At 36.8% G+C, this 20,309-nt stretch overlaps 1 protein-coding gene across 1 annotated transcript in view; it reads left to right on the top strand.

The window, feature by feature from the left end:
* The window catches only part of Smurf2 (SMAD specific E3 ubiquitin protein ligase 2), a 132,023-nt gene that overhangs the window by 48,656 nt on the left and 63,058 nt on the right, over window positions 1-20,309 (top strand). The window contains exon 3 of the mRNA XM_033767411.1: window positions 19,570-19,608. Coding sequence (XP_033623302.1) covers window positions 19,570-19,608 — 39 coding nt within the window. The remainder of the gene's footprint in view (window positions 1-19,569; window positions 19,609-20,309) is intronic.

The following is a 20,309-nucleotide window of genomic DNA, read 5'->3' as shown; positions in this document are numbered from 1 at the left end:
TTTGTTTTTTTTTTTTTTTTTTTTGTCTAGTTGATCTATTTGAGACAGTAGGGTATTGAGGTGTCCCATTACAACTGTATTAGTGTTTATATGATTTTCATGTCCATTATTATTTATATAGTTGGGTGTGCTGCTATTTGGTGCATATATATTTATAATTGTTTTCTCTTCCTATTGGATTGTTCCCTTTACAAAGATATAGTGGGCTTCTTTGTCTCTCTTAATCAGTCTTGGCTTGAAATCCACTTTGTCTGCAAATAGAATAGCTTCCCCTACTTTTTTCCAGGTTCCTGTCTTATGGAATATTGTGTTCCATCCTTTGACATTCAGCCTATGAATTTCTTTTTTAATTAAATGTGTTTCTTTTTCTTATTTTCTTTTTTGATTTTTTAAGACAGGGTCTGGTTATATGGTTCAGGCTGACCTTGAACTCATGGTGATCCTGCTGCCTCAGCCTCCTGAGTGCTAGGATTATAGATGTGTGCCACTGTGCCTGGTTTAAATGTGTTTCTTGTATGTAGCATATTGTTGGATCTTGCTTCTTGATCCATTCTGCCAATCTCCTGCTTTTGATTGGTGAATTGAGACCAATAACATTGATAGTTATAATTGATATGTATTGTCTTATCTCTGTCATGTTATTTTCCTGTTGTTGGAATCCTTTTTTCCTGTTTAATTTCTTTCTTGCCTTTCCTAGTGGACTCACTCTTGGGGATTCATGGAGTTGTAATCCTTGTTGTCTCTTTCTAGGATATCCTTTAGAACACTTTGGAATGCTAGTTTGGTTCTTCAGGTGTTCTTTGTCAGGGGAGTATCTTACTTCTCATCAAATTTGAAAGATAGTTTTGCAGGGTACATCAGGCTGGGTTGGAGGTTGTTCGCCTTTAGGGCTTGAAATACCTCCCTCCAGGCTGTCCTTGACTTGTGTTTGTATTGAGAAGTCTGCTGTGATTCTGATGGGCTTTCCTTTATAAGTCATTTGTTTCTTTTCTCTAATAGCTTTTAATATTCTGTCCTTGGGTTGAATTTCTGGAATCTTGATTATTATATGCCTTGGGGAAGATTTTTTGTTTTTGATCATGGCTAATTGGAGTCCTATGTGCCTCATTTATCTGTATGTCAAATTCTTTGTCCCTATTTGGAAAATTTTCTGCCATTATGTCTTAAGAACAGGTGTTTTGTGTCATTTGTGTTCTCCTGCTTTTTCATTGACTCCAATCTTATCTTATTCTTTGCATCATCTAGCAGGTGCTGGATTGACTTCTTATGGTCCCTTGCTATTTTAAAGAAATCTTTCTTTTCATGATCACTAACTACAATCCTATCTTCTATACCTGATATTTTGTCCTCACATTGGCTCATTCTGCTGCATATACTTTCAATGGAGTTTTTAATCTCCTGGATATCTGAATCTGTTTTTCCATTTCTTTCCTATGCTGGGCATTCATGGTTTCCATCATATTCCTGAGCTCTGTTTTTTTAAATCTGCATCTGCTCTATAGTCACTAAGCATGTCTTTCATTCTGGTCACCATCTTTGTAATTATATGGGAAATTATTTCTGCTTTGTTTTTTTTTCCTAGAGCTTCATTCATCTGCTTTGTTACTTCTGCTGTTACTACTACTTAAGAGAGTGCAGGTGGGTGGCTTTCGGATTGTCCCTTCTCATTGCCCCTGGGGTTTGTCTATGGTGAGCTGAAAGTAGGGGGTGGTTGCACCTTGATTAAGTGTCTACCCATTTTGTTTTTTTTTTTAAAGTTTGATTCTTGGGTTGATGCTTGTAAATTGCTTATGGCAACTAGCTTTATTGCCCATATTTAGAACCCTTAGGGAATGACTACTGCTCAGAAGTGTCTTCCACGTGTAGCTGGCTTTTGGGTTTTGAGTCTTTTGCAAGATCCTAACTCTTCTATTTATTGGGGACGAGAAGTTTCTGCCTATTTAGCTCAGCTGCTAGTTCTTTGGCACTGGCCTGTAGTTTTGTTGTTGTTGTTGTTGTTGTTGTTGTTTCTTAAGACCCTTAGGCAGTCCTAGTCTTGGTATACCAGAAGGAACAACTAATTAGCACAACTATTCACCTTGGCTAACATAGTACAATCAATAACAATAGCATCAAATACAGCCTAGAAAATGACAAACTGTGGTAACTATTTGCTACCTTTAACCATATGAACTAGACTTGTGGTTATATAATGAAATCTAGAATGAATCTGAAAAATTGTATATAATAAATAAGGCCTTAATATGGCAATTTTACCCTTTAGGGGAGGTTTAGAAAGGGCTAGGGGTAAAAAATAGAAGAGGAAGAGATCAGAAGCAAGATTTGAGGACAGATTTTAGGAAACGGGTGAAAAAGATGAGAAAGAGAAAAGGAAAAAATAAAAGCAAGTGACCAGAACAACAACAAAAACCCCTAGAAACCATGTTCAAACAATCAAAAAGCAAAGCAGAACAAGAACCAGAAAGGAGGAAAAGAAAAAAGAAGGAGAAGGAGGAAAAAAATGAAGGCTGGGGATTTAGCTCAGCAGCACGGTGCCTGCCTGGCAAGTGCAAGGTCCTGAATTTGATCTCCAGTACCAAAAAAAAAGTGTGTCTCTGCTGTCACTGGTAGTTGGCATGGTCAGACAGAGTTCAGAGCTGAATTGATCATTCCCAGCAAACCAGCCACAGCTTCATGGTGGGGTAGTGGATAATTTCAGTGAGCGGGCACCTTTAGTTCCTCTGAAGTTCAGGCTGGTTTCTGGCCGTGAGGCTGGAACCACATTCCCTAAGCCTACAGCAGTCTCTGTGTCTCTTGCCAGCTTGAACTCTGCTCTTTGGCCACCCTCTGACTTCAACTCAGCACCCACACCTAGGCACCTGGGAGCCACTAAATGGAGTTTGCCTGCAGCTGCTCTGAGTTGTTCTGAGTTCTGAGCTTAGGTGGGCCCTCTCCGAGATGGCTACCGGCCAGTCACCCTCTCTTGTGTGAGTTCTGAACCTGGATAACTCACCAGCCATTGGAGTACTTTTATGTTCAGTGCTCTGTTCCGCTGGTTTGTTTCTCTGAGAAGGCCTCTGGGGTTGCCAATAGTTGCCGTGCATCCACGGGTGTGGCCCACCATTCCCTTGCTGAGTGAGTGTCAGGGATCTTGGGGGAGAGAGAGTGCTGCTTACTATCTCCCTCCTCTTTGTTAAAGTCTCTCTCTTTGCTCATCTTGTGGACTTCATTTCTCGCCTCAGATCCTACCTGGGTTCCAGGGACTCACTGCCCTCTTTCTTCTCCTTGTTCCATTATATTCCAGAATCAGAACGCCAAATCTCAGAGATGCTCTTTTCTTGCTGCTCACCACCCTGCCATCTTCCCGGAAGTTCTCAGTTGTATCTCTAAGGGACATTTTTCTAGGACCTGAATTCTTTATGGATTTACTATGGGAGGGAATGTCAGGCTTTGAGTAAGTTGCTTAATTTAAAGGGATATAGAGTTTTTAAGGTCATTATTTTAGAGTTGTTTGGCAATATTCTGTTGCAATTCATCTGAGTAACCTGTTAGCTGATCCACTGTCATTCTTGTCATTAATCTGACCATGTCTCATCTTAATCTGTTGAAACAGGGCTGAAAAAGCCCCGTGTAGTTTACCTCAGTCTGTACCAAAATCTTGTAAGTTTCTAAAGTCTAATTACAATTTATTTTGCTTGCAATATTGGATTTTGATCCAGTTTGTTTTGATAAAAAAGGCTTTTCTGGGATTGCCTGAAGAAAACACTTGTCTTTTTAAAACTTTTTTTTAAGTTTCTTGTATCTGTTCTATATTAGAGTCACAGCCTGTTATTTTGGAACCATCTTTGACTTTCTGTTAGGGAAACTAGTAGTCCATAAGTTTATGAAATTCTGACAGGCGTAGGTGTATAAGTATCTAAAAGAACTGCTCATAAAACCTTGGGTCCTCAGTAGGTTTGCTGCTTTATGCAAACATTTCTCTGGCATCACAGTTTAGAAAACGGCAGTATAAGCCTGGCTTGGTGATGCACACCTGAAGTCCCAGCACTTGGGAAGCTAAGGCAGGAGTATTGCTTTGAGTTCAAGGACAGCCTGGGCAACATAGTGAGTTCAAGGACAGCCTAAATTATATCAGTGAGACCCTGTCTCAAAAAAAGTGTGGACCTTCCCACCCTGTGTCCAGGCTCCCAAGAAACCTTATGTTTTAGTGGGGGAAGACCTTAACTAAAGAGTTCATTGACTTATCTGTTTATATTTGGAAAATATGGATCTTTATGGATGTTTACACTTGGTAATTCCTAGTACTCCTCGGAGGCATTACTGATTCTAGGCCTGAGGAGGGAACATTATAGATGAGCCTAGAGCATGTTCTATTGTGTGAAAGTGTAAAACTGCACTCCCTCTTGCTCAATGTCGGTAGTATTCCAAAGGAATACAGGAATCAACTGAAAGAGCTACCAGTTGTCAAAGCTGGAATAATTTGAGCAGCAAAATAAAATAATATTGGATTATAACCCAAAGTATAAAATAAATATTCAAGAGTCCATACTTATGGTATAAGTAAATGATTAGTTAGATGGAGGATAGACAAATCTCTCATGCAGAAGAGTTCTAAATATATAATTTGTGTAGATTCTCCACTCTTCAGGAGATGGAACATAACTTTCTAGTTCTTAAGCTTGGGCTGTACACAGTAACTTCCTTCCAAAGAATACAGTAAAGAAAGATATTAAAAATAACTATAGTAGCCAGGTAGAGTGGCATATGCTTGTAGTTCCAGCCACTTGGGAGGCTAAGGCAGGAAGATTGCAACTTTGAGGCCAACCAGGGCAGTTTAGTGAGACTATCTCAAAGTGTTAGGAATGTAGTTTAGTAGTAGAGCACCCCTGGGTTTAATCTCCAGGACTACAAACCAACCAACCGAAACACACACACACACACACACACACCCCAAAACAAAAAACTATAGCATAGAAGCCTAGCACTACTTTTGCTTGGTCAAAGTTAAGGTTAGTATCAACAGTGATAGGTCTTGTTAATAGTGTTTCCCTTAATATAAGAATATACCTTTACTTTTGTGGTCTTTTCCCCAGTAAACCACAAACCTAGTGGTTCATAATAAATCAGACAAATCTAATTTACACAGTACTTGACCTATATTTGCCAAAATTGCCGGGATAATAAATAACAAGTCTGAGAAACAGTAACAAAGTCTGATACATTATCAGAGCGTTATAAGGCCTTATCATGCCTTAGGAGACATGACTAAATTGTATTATGGTTCATTTGATGGGATCTTGGAATAGATAAAGGACATTAGGTTAAAAACTAAGAAAATATGGCTGGGGATTTAGCTCAGCGGTTCAGTGGCCTGCCTCGCAAGTGCAAGGACCCAAGTTTGACCCCAGTACAAAAACAAACAAACAAACAAAAAAACAAAACAAAACTAAGAAAATATGACTAAAACATGATAATAATAAATAATGTGTCGATATTGATTCATTAATTGTGACAAATGTATTATACCTAGTGTAAGATGTTAGTATAGTAATAGGATAATGGGTTGGAGTATGTGGGAATACTGAACCATGCAGATTGTCTGTAAGTCTAAAACTACTCTAAAATAAAATTTTTGTTTGTTTGCTTGTTTGTTTTTTGAGTCAGGGTCTCACTGTGTAGTTGAGACTGACCTGGAACTCACTATGTAGCCCAGGCTGGTCTCGAACTCACAGCGATCCTCCTGCCTCAGCCTCCCGAGTGCTGGGATTACAGGCATGCCCCACCACGCACAGCTCAAAATAAAATGTTTATTGAATTTAGTAATTCCATGTTCATCCAGGAAATATTTAAAGGATAATTTTATAGATAATTATAAATTATAGTGCTTTTTATACTTGGTGTTTTGTTTTATGTTCTGGTAGTCTGTTTATAAATGGAACCTACTTGGGAAAACTTTCCTTTATTAGTAGATTATCGGGTACATTATTTGAAAGACTGTATTTTTTAGAGTCTAGAGGTATGCTGAATACCTGGAAGCTCATCCTTACTTACTTTGTTGTAGAAGCAAGCCTAATATAATTAGAGAACACTATGCAGTGATATGTTTCTATTCTCAGTTAGATCTGTAATTAAAGGGCTCCAAGGGCTGGGGATTTAGCTCAGTGGCACCACACCTGCCTAGTAAGTGCAAGGTCCTGAGTTCGATTCCTGGTACCAAGAAAAAAAAAAATAAAGGACTCCAGTAGGTATTTGGGCCCTAAGGGAAGGGTACTTACAAATAGTTGAGGAAACTATCTATGTTGATTTGAACATAAAGGCTTAATAGGACAAGTGACTAGGGAAATGAGTTTTGTTTATTATTTTCCTTTTAGTTTGCTCATTCTTATGTCTTGTCACTGATATTCCTAGGATTTTCATTGATTTGGCAAATATTTGAGTGCATATTGTGCTTAATAATATATAATAAACTATAGGAGATATAAAAATGTTACAATTTTTTTCTAGAAATTTACAGCTTCATGGTCCAAAGGGAAAGACAAGACATCACATGAGTAAGAAATACAAGCAAAATGAGAAGGGGAATACAAAACAAATGTCTTTGGAGGTTCATGGGAGGGGAAAGATCAAAATCAGGCTGAAAAAAAAAAAGACTCAGAAAAGGTGTGACATTGAGTTGATGTTTGATGAGTGGATAAGATTTTGAAGGCGAGTAGTTGGAGTAATAACATTTGAGGGGAGGAGTGTTGTGGGTAAAAATAAAGGCATAAATATCCTGGACTTGTGTTAGGAGAATCAAGGTGAGGTTGTCTAGTCCAAAGGCCACTGAGAGAGAATGGTGGAATCTTTGATACTTTTTTAATAAAGGACCTAGAGAAAAAAGGATTTTCTTTTTTATGTGGCTTATTTACTAGGGTGAGGTCTCCCATCCAAGTACTAACCAGGGCCAGACCTGCTTAGCTTCCGAGATCAGATGAGACGGGCACATTCAGGGTGGCATGGCCATAGACACTAGGTTGAGGTGAACCAAAACTCTTACACTCTTACTTGTAGTTTCCTTTTCTGTGAATGTTAAAACAAAACTCACAAGCTTGTAGGGATCAAGCAAGATGTGTGGAAGGTTTTGGCTCTTTATTATAAATATGACAAATTTGGACAAGGGGAAAAAATGAGAACCAAGACCTGTCATGTAAAGGTACAAGATCCCAATAATGAATGTAACTGTACTGTATACCTAAAATGTACCAATAAACTAAAAAAAGTGTATACATTATATAATTGGACACATTATAAAATACTTTAGATATATTATTGAAATGTGAACATTGAAAATGAAAATAGGGAGAGAGATAATGTGATATCTAATACAATATGGGTGCTCTTGATACAAGGTCTTTAAGGAGATGGAAAGCAACATTTGTTTTCTGGATAACTGCAAATGTGCTGTAGTTGACAGAACTAGAGAGTTCATAAGGAAGAAGAGCTGGTTCACTAGGGAAACTGATGAATTCCATTTATTTATTTATTCTCATTGAGTTTATTGGTACTTTTTATATAGTAGAGTTGCATTTATCTTTGGGATCTTGCACCTTTACATGACAGATCTTGGTTTTCATTTTTTCCCCATACCCCTGCCCTTCCTTCACCCCTTCCTCCTCCCCTATTTACAAGGACTTTGTTTCCATTTTTTCCTTTTCTCATATATGGATTCCATTTAGAATAAATAGAATTTGAAGTTTAGAGAAGTATCTAAATCGGTATGTGTGGTAGGCAATTGAAATGTAACTTAGAGATTGGAGAAGAAGTGAGACTATCCATACCAGTTGAGATTCACTTATCAGAGATTCACTTGAAAGCTTATTCAGCCCATAACCTTTGCTATGTACTGAATGTAGCTTCCTAAAATTCATATTCCATGTCATGGACAGTATTTGGAGATGGAACCTTTGGGAGGTACGTAATTAGATCATCAGGGTGGAACACTCATGAATAGGATTAGTGCCTCTATAACAAATACAAAAATGATGATTTGCTTCTCTGCCATGCAAGGATATAGTAAGAAGGCATCTGTTTGTGATCCAGGAAGAAAGTTCTCACCAGACATTGAATCTGCTGGCACCTGATCTGGACTTCTCAGCCTCTAGAACTGTGAGAAATGTTTGTTCTTTAAGCCACCCATTGTGTGGTATTTGTTTTGATAGCAGATGCTAAGACAAATTTGGCCAGATTTTGAGAAGATTCATTTCTTGGTCTTGCTTAAGTTGCATGTAAGCTTGTGATTGAATTTCATTTGAAATTTCAGATGAGGAAGAATAACAGTAGCTAATATTTATTGAATACTTGATGTATACTAGGTGTGGTTCTAAGTGTTTTGTGTGTTTCAGCTTGTTTAATCTTTAAAACAACCCTACGAGGCTTATAGTAGCCTGACTTTACCCTCATTTGTAGCTAAGATCTCTGAAGCAAAGTGATATTAAATACTTTTCATGGTCCTAAGTTAATAAATGGTAGCACCAGATTTAAACTCAGGCATTCTGACTCGTAAGTGTTTTGATCTTTTGTTTTTTTTTTTTAACCAAAAGTACATTTATTAATTAGAACTTGAAATTTGATTTTTTTTTTTTTTTTGGTAAAATCTCAGTTGTAGGTTGTTCAGCATTGACCATTGACAATGATATTCAGAGCTCTAGATATTTGCAGGCAGTGTCAGGCTAGTATAGTAGTACACTTGGTATATGTGCTGCCAAAGCGAGCACAGTAGTACACTTGGTTGTAGCCTGTTGAATTTTAAAAAATTAATTAAGTTTATTGGTGCATTTTAGGTATAAAATATGATGACATTTATCATTGGGAATTTGCTCCTTTACATGATATATCTTGGTTCTTACTTTTTCCCCATTTCCCTGCCTTCCCTTCAGCCCCGTCACCTCTCCTATTTACAAAGACTGTGTTTCCATATCTTCCTTTTCTCATATTTTTTTCCTTTCCCTTCTTTCCTTCCCTCTACCCATCCCATTTCCCTTCCTCCTTTGGTCCTTTGCTTCCTATTTCACTTTATCTATTACACATTTTGTTCCTTATTTACACTTTCAGTTTCTCACACCAGAGGAACTCTTCTGTATTTACACGTGTGTGTCCTATTTATTTCACTTGAGTATGACCTCGATGTGCATCCATTTAGCTATAAATGTCTCTAGTTTCTCATTTTTTATGGCCAAGTAGTGCTCCATTTTATATATAAAAAGGGTCTTCTTTATCCAGTCACCAGTTGATGTGCATTTGGGCTGTTTCCAAGATTTAACTATTACAAACTGTGCTGCTATAAATATCGGTGGGCATACCTCACTATTGTATGATGCTTTTAATTCTTTTGGGAAGATTTCCAGCAAGGGAATAGCTGGGTCAAATGGGACCTCTAATCTTTTTTGAGGTCTCTCCATACTTATTTCCACAGTGGTTGAACCAATCTGCACTCCCACCAGCAGTGGAGAAGGGTTTTTTTTTACCCACAACACCACCAGCATTTGTTATTGGTTGACTTTCTTTTCTTTCTTTTTTTTTTTTTTCCAGTACAACGGATTGAACTCAGGGCCTTGTGCTTTCAAGGCAGGCTCAGTGCCATTGAGCTAAAGCCCCAGCCCTGTTGGTTGATTTCTTGATAGCAGCCATTCTTTGTGGAATGAGCTAGAATCTCAGCATTGTGTTGTTTTGGTTTTTTGGTACCAGGGATCGAATTGGGGAGCTTGCAGTTGGGAGGCAGGCAGCGGAACCACTGAGCTAAATCCCTGGCCCATCAGTGTTGTTTTCATTTGCATCTCTTGGATGACCAGTGATGTTGAACAGTTTTTCATATGTTTATTTGCTGTTTCTACTTTGTCAGAGAGTAAACATACTCAGCCACTTCATCTTTGACGAGCCAAACACCCTCAGTGGAGGAAAGATAGCTTCTTTAATAAATGGTGCTGGAAAAACTGGGTTTCAACTTGCCAAAGATTAAAACTAGACCTGTATCTCTCACCATGCACTAAACTAAAATCAAAATGAATCAAAGATGTAAATATTAAAACAGAAACATTAAATCTGCTGGAAGAGAGGTTAGGTAGAACTCTTGAAGACACTGGTGTAGGAAAATACTTCATGTACAGAAACCTTAGTCGCACGTGAACTAGCACAAAAAAAATCAATAAGTGGAATCTCATCATCTTAAAAAGCTTCTGCACAGCAAGAGTAACTGCCAACAGAGTGAAAGGACAACTCACAATGTGGGAGAAAATTTTTTACCAGCTGCTGCTCAAATGTCTACTATCGAAAATATATAAAGAACTTAAAAAAGAGTTTCACTCTTACATGATTCTTGTAGCTTATACTAGCCACGTGTGGTGTCATACACCTGTAATTACTACTGTTTTAGAGGCTGAAGCAGGAGGATCAAAATAACTAAGGCCTTATTTAAAAACAAAACAAAACAGAAATGCAATATATGCCACCAAAAATAACAACTAAACGAAACTGGGCAGGGTGGCACACACCTGTAATCCTAGCACTCTGGGAGGCTGAGGTAAGTTTGCGCCTAGCCTGGATAACTTACTGAGACTGTCACAAAATACAAAAATAAAAAGGGCTGGGGGTGTAGATCAATGTAAAGGGCCTCACTTCAATCCCTAGTACCACCACCATACACACAAAAAAGCAAGCTGTGGATGAAACTCTGGTAGAATGCTTGCCTAGGTGTGAGAGGCCCTAGGTTCAATCTCCAGTACTATCAGAAGAGAAAGAGAAACTTGGCTGAGTGCCCAGAAAGTGAAACATATCTTTATCTACATGTAGAATAGTGCTTAGGCTTCATTGCAAGTACAAGAAGGTCTCCTTCTCTTGGTGTTCTGATGAAGAACATAAATTATGTGGTTTAATTTAGTATACTCTCGGTCTGTTGGTCAGTCATGAACTATGAGTGGGTCTATTTGAGTCATCGTGTCCAGCAAAGGAGGTGATATTAATTCTCCAGCAATAGACAGGATAATGTTTGGTTTGTAAACAGAATAGAACAGTGATGGCAAACCTTTTAATAATAAACAGATGACTCTGCCACACATGCTATAGATTCACCACTACTGGCATAGAAAGTCTTTAAAAGTTATAATGAATTTATGAATGGAAGACTTCTATGTATTTCATTTGTCAAGTTGGAGAAAATAATTCACAGAAATGCTGGCTTAAGATATATAATTGAAGTTGGGTTCAGCAATGCATGCCTATAATCCCAGCTGTTAGGGAGGCTGAGGCAGGAGGATGGCAAATTCAAGATCAGCCTTGGCAGTTTAGCAAGACCTTGTCTCAAAGAAAAAAAAAAAATGGGTCTGGGCATCTAGCTCAGTGGTAGAGTACCTCTGGGTTCAATCCCCAGTATCATCTTCTCTCACATACCATGTATATGTGCCTATGAATAACATATGTATGGCTGAGATGCTTTCATATTGTTTCTCACAATAATAGCTTCCACAGTGTGTCTGCTGTATGCTAGGGACTTAAACTACATATACATACTTATCCAGCATTAGTAAATGTTGCATATTTTTAACATGTGAACTTATACCAGAACTTGATTATAATCCTTATTAAAAAAGCTTAGTTTAAAATTGTAGTGTGTCTGAACTATATGGCAAAAATGGTAATTGTAGCTAGAACAAATAATATCTGCATTTATTATGTTAAAATAGATAATTTTTTTGTATTGAAAAAGTTCAACTTAATTTTAAAAAATTATTTTGGTACCCGCCTGTAATTCTAGTACTCTGGGAGGCTGAGACAGGATGATCACAAATTAAAGCCCAGCCTAAGCAACTTGGCAACTTAATGAGGCCCTGTATCAAAAAAATAAAAAGGGCTGGAGATGTAAGCTACATGGCCATGAAGGCCATGGTATCAATCCTGAGTAGGGGGTTGAGGTGGTAGATTGAAGTATGTAGTCTAGAAAGGTCATTTTAAATTAATTAATTAATTAATTTTTTTCTTATTGAGTTTATTGGCACATTTTAGGTATACAGTGCAGTTACATTCGTCATTGGGATCTTGTACCTTTACATGACAGGTCTTGGTTCTCATTTTTTCCCCTTGTCCCTGCCCTCCCTTCACCCAGTCATTTTTAATTTAAATGCGAACTCTTGCTTTTGGTGAAATCCGTATAAGCTAATGTTATGTTAGTAAGAATATTTACCTCATTGTGGAAAAACTGTATCTTTTAATATACTACCTTATGTACTAATTAAATTAACTACCTGGCAGGTACTAAGAGCCCCAGTTTATTTGACAGTATGGATGAATTAAATCACCTAAAATTACTTGATTAAATATAGCTGTAGCAAGATATTTAATTAAGTTATGGCAATTGTGATTATAGAATTAAACTTGCAGTATCTATTGAAAGACAATTCCTAATATTTGAGGAAAGGTTCTTCTGCAGTCTAGGTTTCAGTTAGCTATTTTATGAAATTATGTCATCTGTAATTGCTTTAACCTAAGTAACAAAGAAGTTTTAGTTTGAGAGAGTGTATTTAGTTTGGGTTCTGGAATTAGGATACTTAAGTTGGAGTCTTAACTCTATCACTTACGGTTTATTCTTTTTTTTTTTTGGATCAGAGATCTGACTTGGGACCTTTCACTTACAAGGCAGGTGGTGGAATCACTGAGCTAAATCCCTGGCCCTTTTATAGGTTATTCTTTAGTAACTCTTTATGCCTGAATCTCAATTTCTTTATCTCTAAAACAAAGATAAGTCTACTAGGCTTGATGTATACTTGCACATAGTAAATATTTGATATTATCCAACATCTTTGTTTCTTAGTAAAATTATATTTTATTAAATGTACGTTTTAAATAGGGCTTTTACTTGAGCAGCATAAGAAAATATTTTATCAATAAATATTTTCACATAATTTTTGATGTCTGTGTAATATTGGAATGTGCTTTTTATCCGTCTTTTAAAATAACACTCTTAAATGTGAATCTTTGTGTAATGCTATTTTAAGCAACAGCAAATAGAATACATACATTTAAAAACTATGTACAAGTTTTCTATGGAAATTAAATTTCAGTTCATTTTGAGAGTTGAGGTAGAGGTTATTTCTTAGAGCAGAAAGAGCTAACCTGCTTTTTGTGCCAAGAATTGTGAATGGTACACATTAATAGCTATTTTTAAATCACTGGACCATCTTGCTGAAATTTGTACAGAAATGTTACCCTGGACTTCAGTTATATTTTACGATGGTAAGTTCAAAGAAATGTGATGAAGTTTACTCTGTTCAGAAAAAGTCTACCCAATTTTTGAGTTTTAGGAACAATATTATAATTGTGTGTGTGTGTGTGTGTGTGTGTGTGTGTGTGTGTGTAAGGCAAAGGAAATCAGGATTCCTGAAGTTTTTCCCCCGTCTTTCAAGCAGTCTCATTCCTATCAGCAGTGTAATTGGAATATAACTCCAATCTGGAAGAGGAAGGGAAATTTTTGACTAGGAGATACTGAGCAGTTGGGAGCTTTATTCATGTGAAACATAGACAGCCATTCATTATGAGTACAACTCAATAAGAACACATTGCATTCTTTTGCTACAGCTGAGATTTACTCTGTTATTACGTGTTGTATTGCATAAAGATATGTCTTTTCCAAATAAAGCAGTTATTTAACTGAAAATGGCAATATTTATTGCCAATTGCACTTCTGCAAAAGGTTTTCTTCAGTTGCTGCATCGACTGAAATACACCAAAAGATTTTTGTAAAATTTAAGACATTGCTTGAGGAAAAAAAAAAAAAGAAGGCATTTATGGCACAATATTTGAGTTATACCTGACTTGTGAGCTTTTGATAAGTGTCGGCTTATGTGAAAATACAAGTGGGGTGGGGTTGAGAGAAACATACTGTAAAATGCTTCCTTCTTTTTTTAAAAAAAATAACTTTATTGATGCACTTTTGATGTACATAATGATCACATTCATCATAGGGAATTTGTACCTTGTATATAGTTTATCTTGATTCTTTTTTCCCCCATTCCCCTCCCTTCAATTCTTTTCCTCCTCCCCATTACACAAGCATTGTTTCCAATTTTTTCCCTTCTATTCTTTTTGTTTCCTTTTTCCTTTTTTTTTTCTTCCCTCCTCTCTTGTTCTCCTTCCCATCAGCACAGAAATTTTCTTCCTACTTCCCAATATCTGTCATCCATTTTGGTCCTTACTGGCCCTTTCAGTTTCAGTTTCTTACACAAGAGAAACAATGTGATATTTAAACACGTGTCCAATTTAGTTCACTTAAAATTATGGTCTCAGGGTGCATCCATTCGTCTAGAAATGTCTCAAATTTATCCTTCTTTATGGCAGAGTAGAACTCCATTGTATATAAAAACCACATCTTTATCCATTCATCTGTTGGGCATTTGGGCTGTTTTCAATATTTAGCTGTTACAAACTGCTGCTGTAAACACAGGTGCACATATATATATATATATCAGTGTGGTATGATGCTTTTAGCTCTTTTGGGAAGATACCAAGAAGGGGAATAGCTGGGTCAAATGGAACCTCTAGTTTTAGTTTTTTGAGTCATCTTCACACTGATTTCCATAGTGGTTGCACCAATTTACACTCCCACCAACAATGAAGAGTTCCTTTTACCTCACAGCCCCATCAGCATTTGTTATTGGTTGATTTTTTGATAATAGCCATTCTTTCTGCAGTGAGATGGAATCTCATTGTTTTAATTTGCATTTCTCAAATGACTAGTAATGTTGAACATTTTTTTCATATATTTATTTGCTATATTTGTACTTCATCTGAGAACTATTTCAGATGCCTTTTTTTGGATTGGGTCTTTAAATTTTGGGGATTGGAATTTTTTTTTGAGTTCTTTTTATATTCTAGATCTTAGTCCTTTTTTTGGAGGAGGTAAAGATTTTTTGCCATGCTGTGAGTTGTTTCTTCACTCTGTTGGAGGTTTCCTTTGCTGTGCAGCGTCCTTCTCTTTTGAGACTTAAAAGATGAGTGGATGAAGAAGCCGGGGAGAATGTTTGAGGCTGGGGTCATGTGGGAGAGTACTTTTGAGAAAGTTGAGTATGGCTAGATCTTAAACTGAGGGGCTTGGAGGGGAGTTGTGAAGAAAAATGAGGTTGGAGAGGTTAAGTGGGGTTTGTATGGCATTAAAGCCAATATTCATTTGGGCCAGAAGACCTTTAGGAATGGAAGAAAGCTGGGCGTTGTGGTGGACTCTTGTGATCCTAGCACTTGGGAGGCTGAGGCAGAAAGATCTGGAGTTTGAGGTCAGTCTGGCCTACACAGAGAACCTATCTCAAAAATCCAAAACAAGGGCTGGGAATGTAGCTCAGTGGCATACTGCCTGGCAAGTGTGAGGCCCTGAGTTTGATTCTGGGTAACTGCCCCCCAACCAAAGAACTGAAACAAGCAAAGGAAAAGGATGGGGGAAAATGAAATGGATGGGCATCCCCCCATCCCTTTGCTTTTTACTGAAGATGGTATCCAAGGCTTTTGCACTGAGCTAGTACTTCATCATCCCTTTTTAAAAATTTTTGAGCCAGGCTATTTCTAAGTCATTAAGTTCCCAGAATGAACTACAACTTGAAGTCTTCTTGCCTAAGCTTCCAAGAGTGCTGGAATTATAGGCTTGTAACAAAATAATGGATTACAGGTGTGTGAAATCAGACATTGCTTGATAAGAGGATGTAATCAAATTTTTTGAAAGATCCTTCTGGATCCAGTGTGGAGAATTGAAGGGGGCGGGTGAGGTTTGAAGCAGGGAACTAATTAGGAGGCTGTTGTAATGATCTTGACAGTAATTTATAACAGCTTGAACCAAGATGATGGCACAGGTACTGGAAGAAGGGGACAGATGAAGTATGTTTCACAGATAGCATTGATTAAAATTGGTAGTTGCCTAAAGATCCAGGAGGGAGAGGGATGGTGAAGGTTGCTATGAACTTTCTGACTTGTGCTGTGTAGAGTGGAAAGCAAGACCATTTATTAAGGAAAGTAAACTGGAAAATGAACAGGTTTGGGGGCAAAGGAATGTGTTGATTACATTTTGGAAGCCTGTTTAGTTTTGTGGACATGGAGTTCAGGAAACAACTAAAAGTTGGACTTTACATACTTACGTGCCATCAGAACTACAGAGTAAATGGTAAAGACCTGAGAGATCATAGGGAAAAGTGCTTCTTAAATTTTATATTGAGAGGAAGATTTTGTCAGTATGTTAGATGTGAACTCTCAGGAAAGATGTACGTTTTCTTACCAGAAAAATACACATACTAATAGCAATTTATATATAATTTCAGAGTTTACGGAAATGTGTATCTGTATACCTCAAGTTATAGAGTGAAAGATGAGGACCTAGGGCAAAACCCTAAAGAACCTCAGCCTTTTGAGTATAAAAACATCTATCAGGGCTGAGGATTTAGCTCAATGGTTCTGCCTCCAACCTCGCAATCACAAGGACCCGAGTTCAACCCCCAGTACAAAAAGAAAAAAAAAAAAAATCTGGCAAAGAAGACTTAATTTTATTCCTTGTGTGAATGTGCTGTTAAATAGATCCACTGGATGTATTTGATAATGATATTGCTAGGGATTTGGCAAAGCGGATTAGGGGCTGTGGTGGATTGAGGAATTAGTGGGAGGTAAAGAAGTGAAGTTAGAAAGTACAGTTCTTTGAAGGAATTTAATTATGAAAAAGAGGTGGCTGGAGGGAGTTTGCATAGGACTTGAGTAGGTAAATGCTCACAGAGACAAGGTAGAGGAGTATATGGTGGCTCTCAAGGTCCTTCTCTGAGCAGTAGATAGGATGGGAAATCCAGAACATGGGTGGAAGTGTAGTTTTAGGAGAGTGGATATTGAAAATAGGGGGAAAAACATGAAAATGGTGTTTGTGTCAAGAAGTCTCCTGTTTTCTATTATTTGGAAGTTAGATGTAAAATCATTTCACATCATGAATCATAAGATAGTGTTTTCAAAAAAATCACCATTACTTCATTAATACTGAAGATTGTAACTTGGATTTGTGTGTGCTATATGTATTGATTGGGAGTAGTCAGTTTATATGATGTGAAAAGTTTGAGAAGGAGTTCTTCTAAATCCAGTTTATGATTTGGCATTCTTTGTTGTGGCACTCATTTTATTGATTTCTTTTTTAAACAAAACTTTCTAAGACAGTCTATGTCTAAGGGGCTCAGGCTAATTATAATAAGTCAGCATCTTGTGCTTAGTAAATTTATTAATTTATGGTATCTGTCTTCTGAAGAATTTTTTATTTGAACTTCTAAAGTGATTATATCTAAATTTATTCCCAAGTTTATGTTAAATGAATTTTTACACATGAAACCCCCAGTAACTGTAACTAAACCATTAAAACTGAGAAATGTCAGGGCCCGAGTTCGATCCCCGGTACCAAAAAAACAAAAAACAAAAAACTGAGAAATGTTAACCAAATATTACATTAGTCATTTTATAGATTTAATTATAAATACATGAAAATTTATCTTTCCCTTCACTTACAAAGATTGAGGGAAATTTATTCTATGTAAGTCATAAGTTTACATCCATGTAAGTAATAATTTACTTAGGTAAATTAATACACAGTAACTCAGATTTGGTATATCTAACTTTTTAAAGGACACAGTGGTAGAGCCATTTTATCATTGAGGTGATGATTTTTTTTTTTTTTTTTTTAGTTTATTGGTACATTTAGGGATACAGTACAGTTACATTCATTGTTGGGATCATGTACCTTTACATGGCAAGTCTTGATTCTCATTTTTTTCCCCTTACCTCTGCCCTCCCTTCACCCCCTCCTCCCCTCCCCATCTACAAACACTTTATTTTCATCTTTTCATTCTCTCACATTTTTTTCTTTTCCCTTTTTGTTCTTCCCCTACGTATCACACCTTCCCTACACCTTTAGCTCCTTTCCTCCCATTTCTAAAGGTCAGTAATCTTATTAGAATCTTATGCATTGTTGCAGAATATTCACACCAGGGAAACTATTTGGTATTTACACATGTGGGACTTATTTATTTCACTTAGGAGTATATCTTCAATATGTATCCATTTTCCTATGAATGAATCTATTCTCTCGCTCTTTATGGCTGAGTAATATTCCATTTTATAGAAAAACCACAACTTCTTTATCCAGTTTCCAACGGATGGGCAAATAGGTTGTTTCCAAGATTTAGCTATTACAAACTGTGCCGCTATAAACATGGGTGCACATACTTCTCTGTGATATGATTCTTTTAGTTCTCTTGGAAAGATACCCAACAGAGGGATGGCTGGGTCAAATGGAACCTCCAGTCCAAGCTCTTTGAGGTATCTCCATATTGATTTCCATAGTGGTTGCACTAGTCTGCACTCCCACCAACAATGGAGGAGGGTTCCTTTCTCCCCACAACCCCGCCAACATTTGTTATTGTGTGATTTCTTGATAGCAGCCATTCTTTGTGGGGTGAGGTGGAATCTCAGTGTTGTTTTCATCTGCATCTCTCGAATGACCAGTGATGTGGAACATTTTTTCATATATTTTCTTGCTGCTTTCACTTCTTTGTATGAGAAATGTCTGTTCATTTCGGATGCCCATTTTTGGATCGGGTCTTTATATTTGGGGGGACTGATTGTTTTGAGTTCTTTATATATCCTTGATAATAGTCCTTTGTCTGAGGTACAGCTGGTAAAAATTTTTTCCCACATTGTAGATTGTCTCTTAGTTCTGCTAATGGTTTCTTTTGAAGTACAGAAGCTTTTTAGTAAGATGAGATCCCAGTTGTTGATTCTTTCTGCTAGTTCCCGTGCTACTGAGGATTTGTTCATAAAGTCTTTTCCTATACCAATGTCTTCCAGAGTTCTGCCTAACTTACTTTCCAGCAAGTTTAATGTTTCTGTTTTAATATTTAGATCTTTAATCCATTTGGATTTTAATTTAGTGCATGGCGAAAGATAAGGGTCTAATTTTAATCTGTGGCAGGTTGATATCCAGTTTTTCCAACACCATTTATTAAAGAGGCTATCTTTCCTCCTTGAGGTGATGATTTAAGGAAAGTAATATATCTTTCTGAAAAGTTTCTGTGGCATTTAGGTAAGAACAAAATATTTTTTTAAAAATCTCATCTATATCAGGAAAGCTTTATCTTTTTTGTTTGTTCATTTTTTAATCTTATTTTTTAATCCTTTTCAGTATAAAATTATTTCATCCCTAAAATAGACAGCTTCAATTTACATATCCTATCCTCAGTATTTTTTTTGCTGCTGCTGGGTTTCTCTTAGATCTTAATGGTAGGTAGATAGGAATTGATTTGGTCCTGATTAGAACTGGATTTATATACTTTCTTGGTATCAGTTGTTACCAATAATCATTGCTAAAGTTGCCACCATTGATGTTCAGCTGTCTTTTGTTTTCTGGTTGGTCTATAATAAAAGTTCATGGTCAAATTTCATACCTTGCTGTATTGTATAGTTAAGACTAATTATCCATGCTGTTTTCAGTGGTTTATAATGAAGCAGTGACATCTTAACCATTTTATTTTAATTTTTCCCATGTATTTTTTGTTTCTTTTACAGTACTCTGTGCAAAAAACTTGGTGAAAAAGGATTTTTTCCGTAAGTAAATTAACTTTAAATATAAATCTTGTATATTCTGTGTAGGTTTTTTGGATAACATTTCAGAAGTGTCAGGTTTAGGGATTTCTACATTCAGAAATATGTTCTTATTTTATGAATGCTTTTGACATTACATTTTTCTGGGAGATTTTATGCTTTTTAGCCTTAGCCTCTTTCCCTTTATCCCTCTTGCATATTTACATGAATGTGTGTGTATGCAGTTGTGTAAATGCAGATACATGTAATGCATGTGAAAGTTGTGCATACTATTAGATTTCTAGAAAATATTTAAGAAAATATTTTGTAAATACCATTTTTTAAAAACATAGGAAATTTTACCTTTGCATTCAGGATTCATTAAAAGGTAGAAAAGTCACTCAGGTTGCTTGGAATTTGCAGAGTTGTAAGAAAGAAATCTCTGCCACATATGATTGTAGGTGCACTTGTGCCTCAAGTTCCAGAGCAAATGTTTGGTTCCAGTGTCATTTGGGGGGTGGGGTACTGGGGATCAAACTCAGGACCTTGAGCTTACAAGGCAGGCAGCAGACCCACTGAGCTAAATCCCTGGCCCTTGGTTCCCAGTATCTGCAGTCTTTTCATCAATTGGTTGTGAAATTTTTTGTGGCTTTATTTAGGCTTAAATTTTTGTTGGGTTTTTTTTGTTTTTTTTTTTTTTTTTTTTTGGTACTGGGGATCAAACT

The sequence above is a fragment of the Fukomys damarensis genome, unplaced genomic scaffold (genome assembly GCF_012274545.1).
Source record: "Fukomys damarensis isolate Sample0158 unplaced genomic scaffold, DMR_v1.0_HiC HiC_scaffold_23, whole genome shotgun sequence".
Lineage (NCBI taxonomy): Eukaryota > Metazoa > Chordata > Mammalia > Rodentia > Bathyergidae > Fukomys > Fukomys damarensis.
This window is presented reverse-complemented; position numbering and strand designations above follow the sequence as displayed.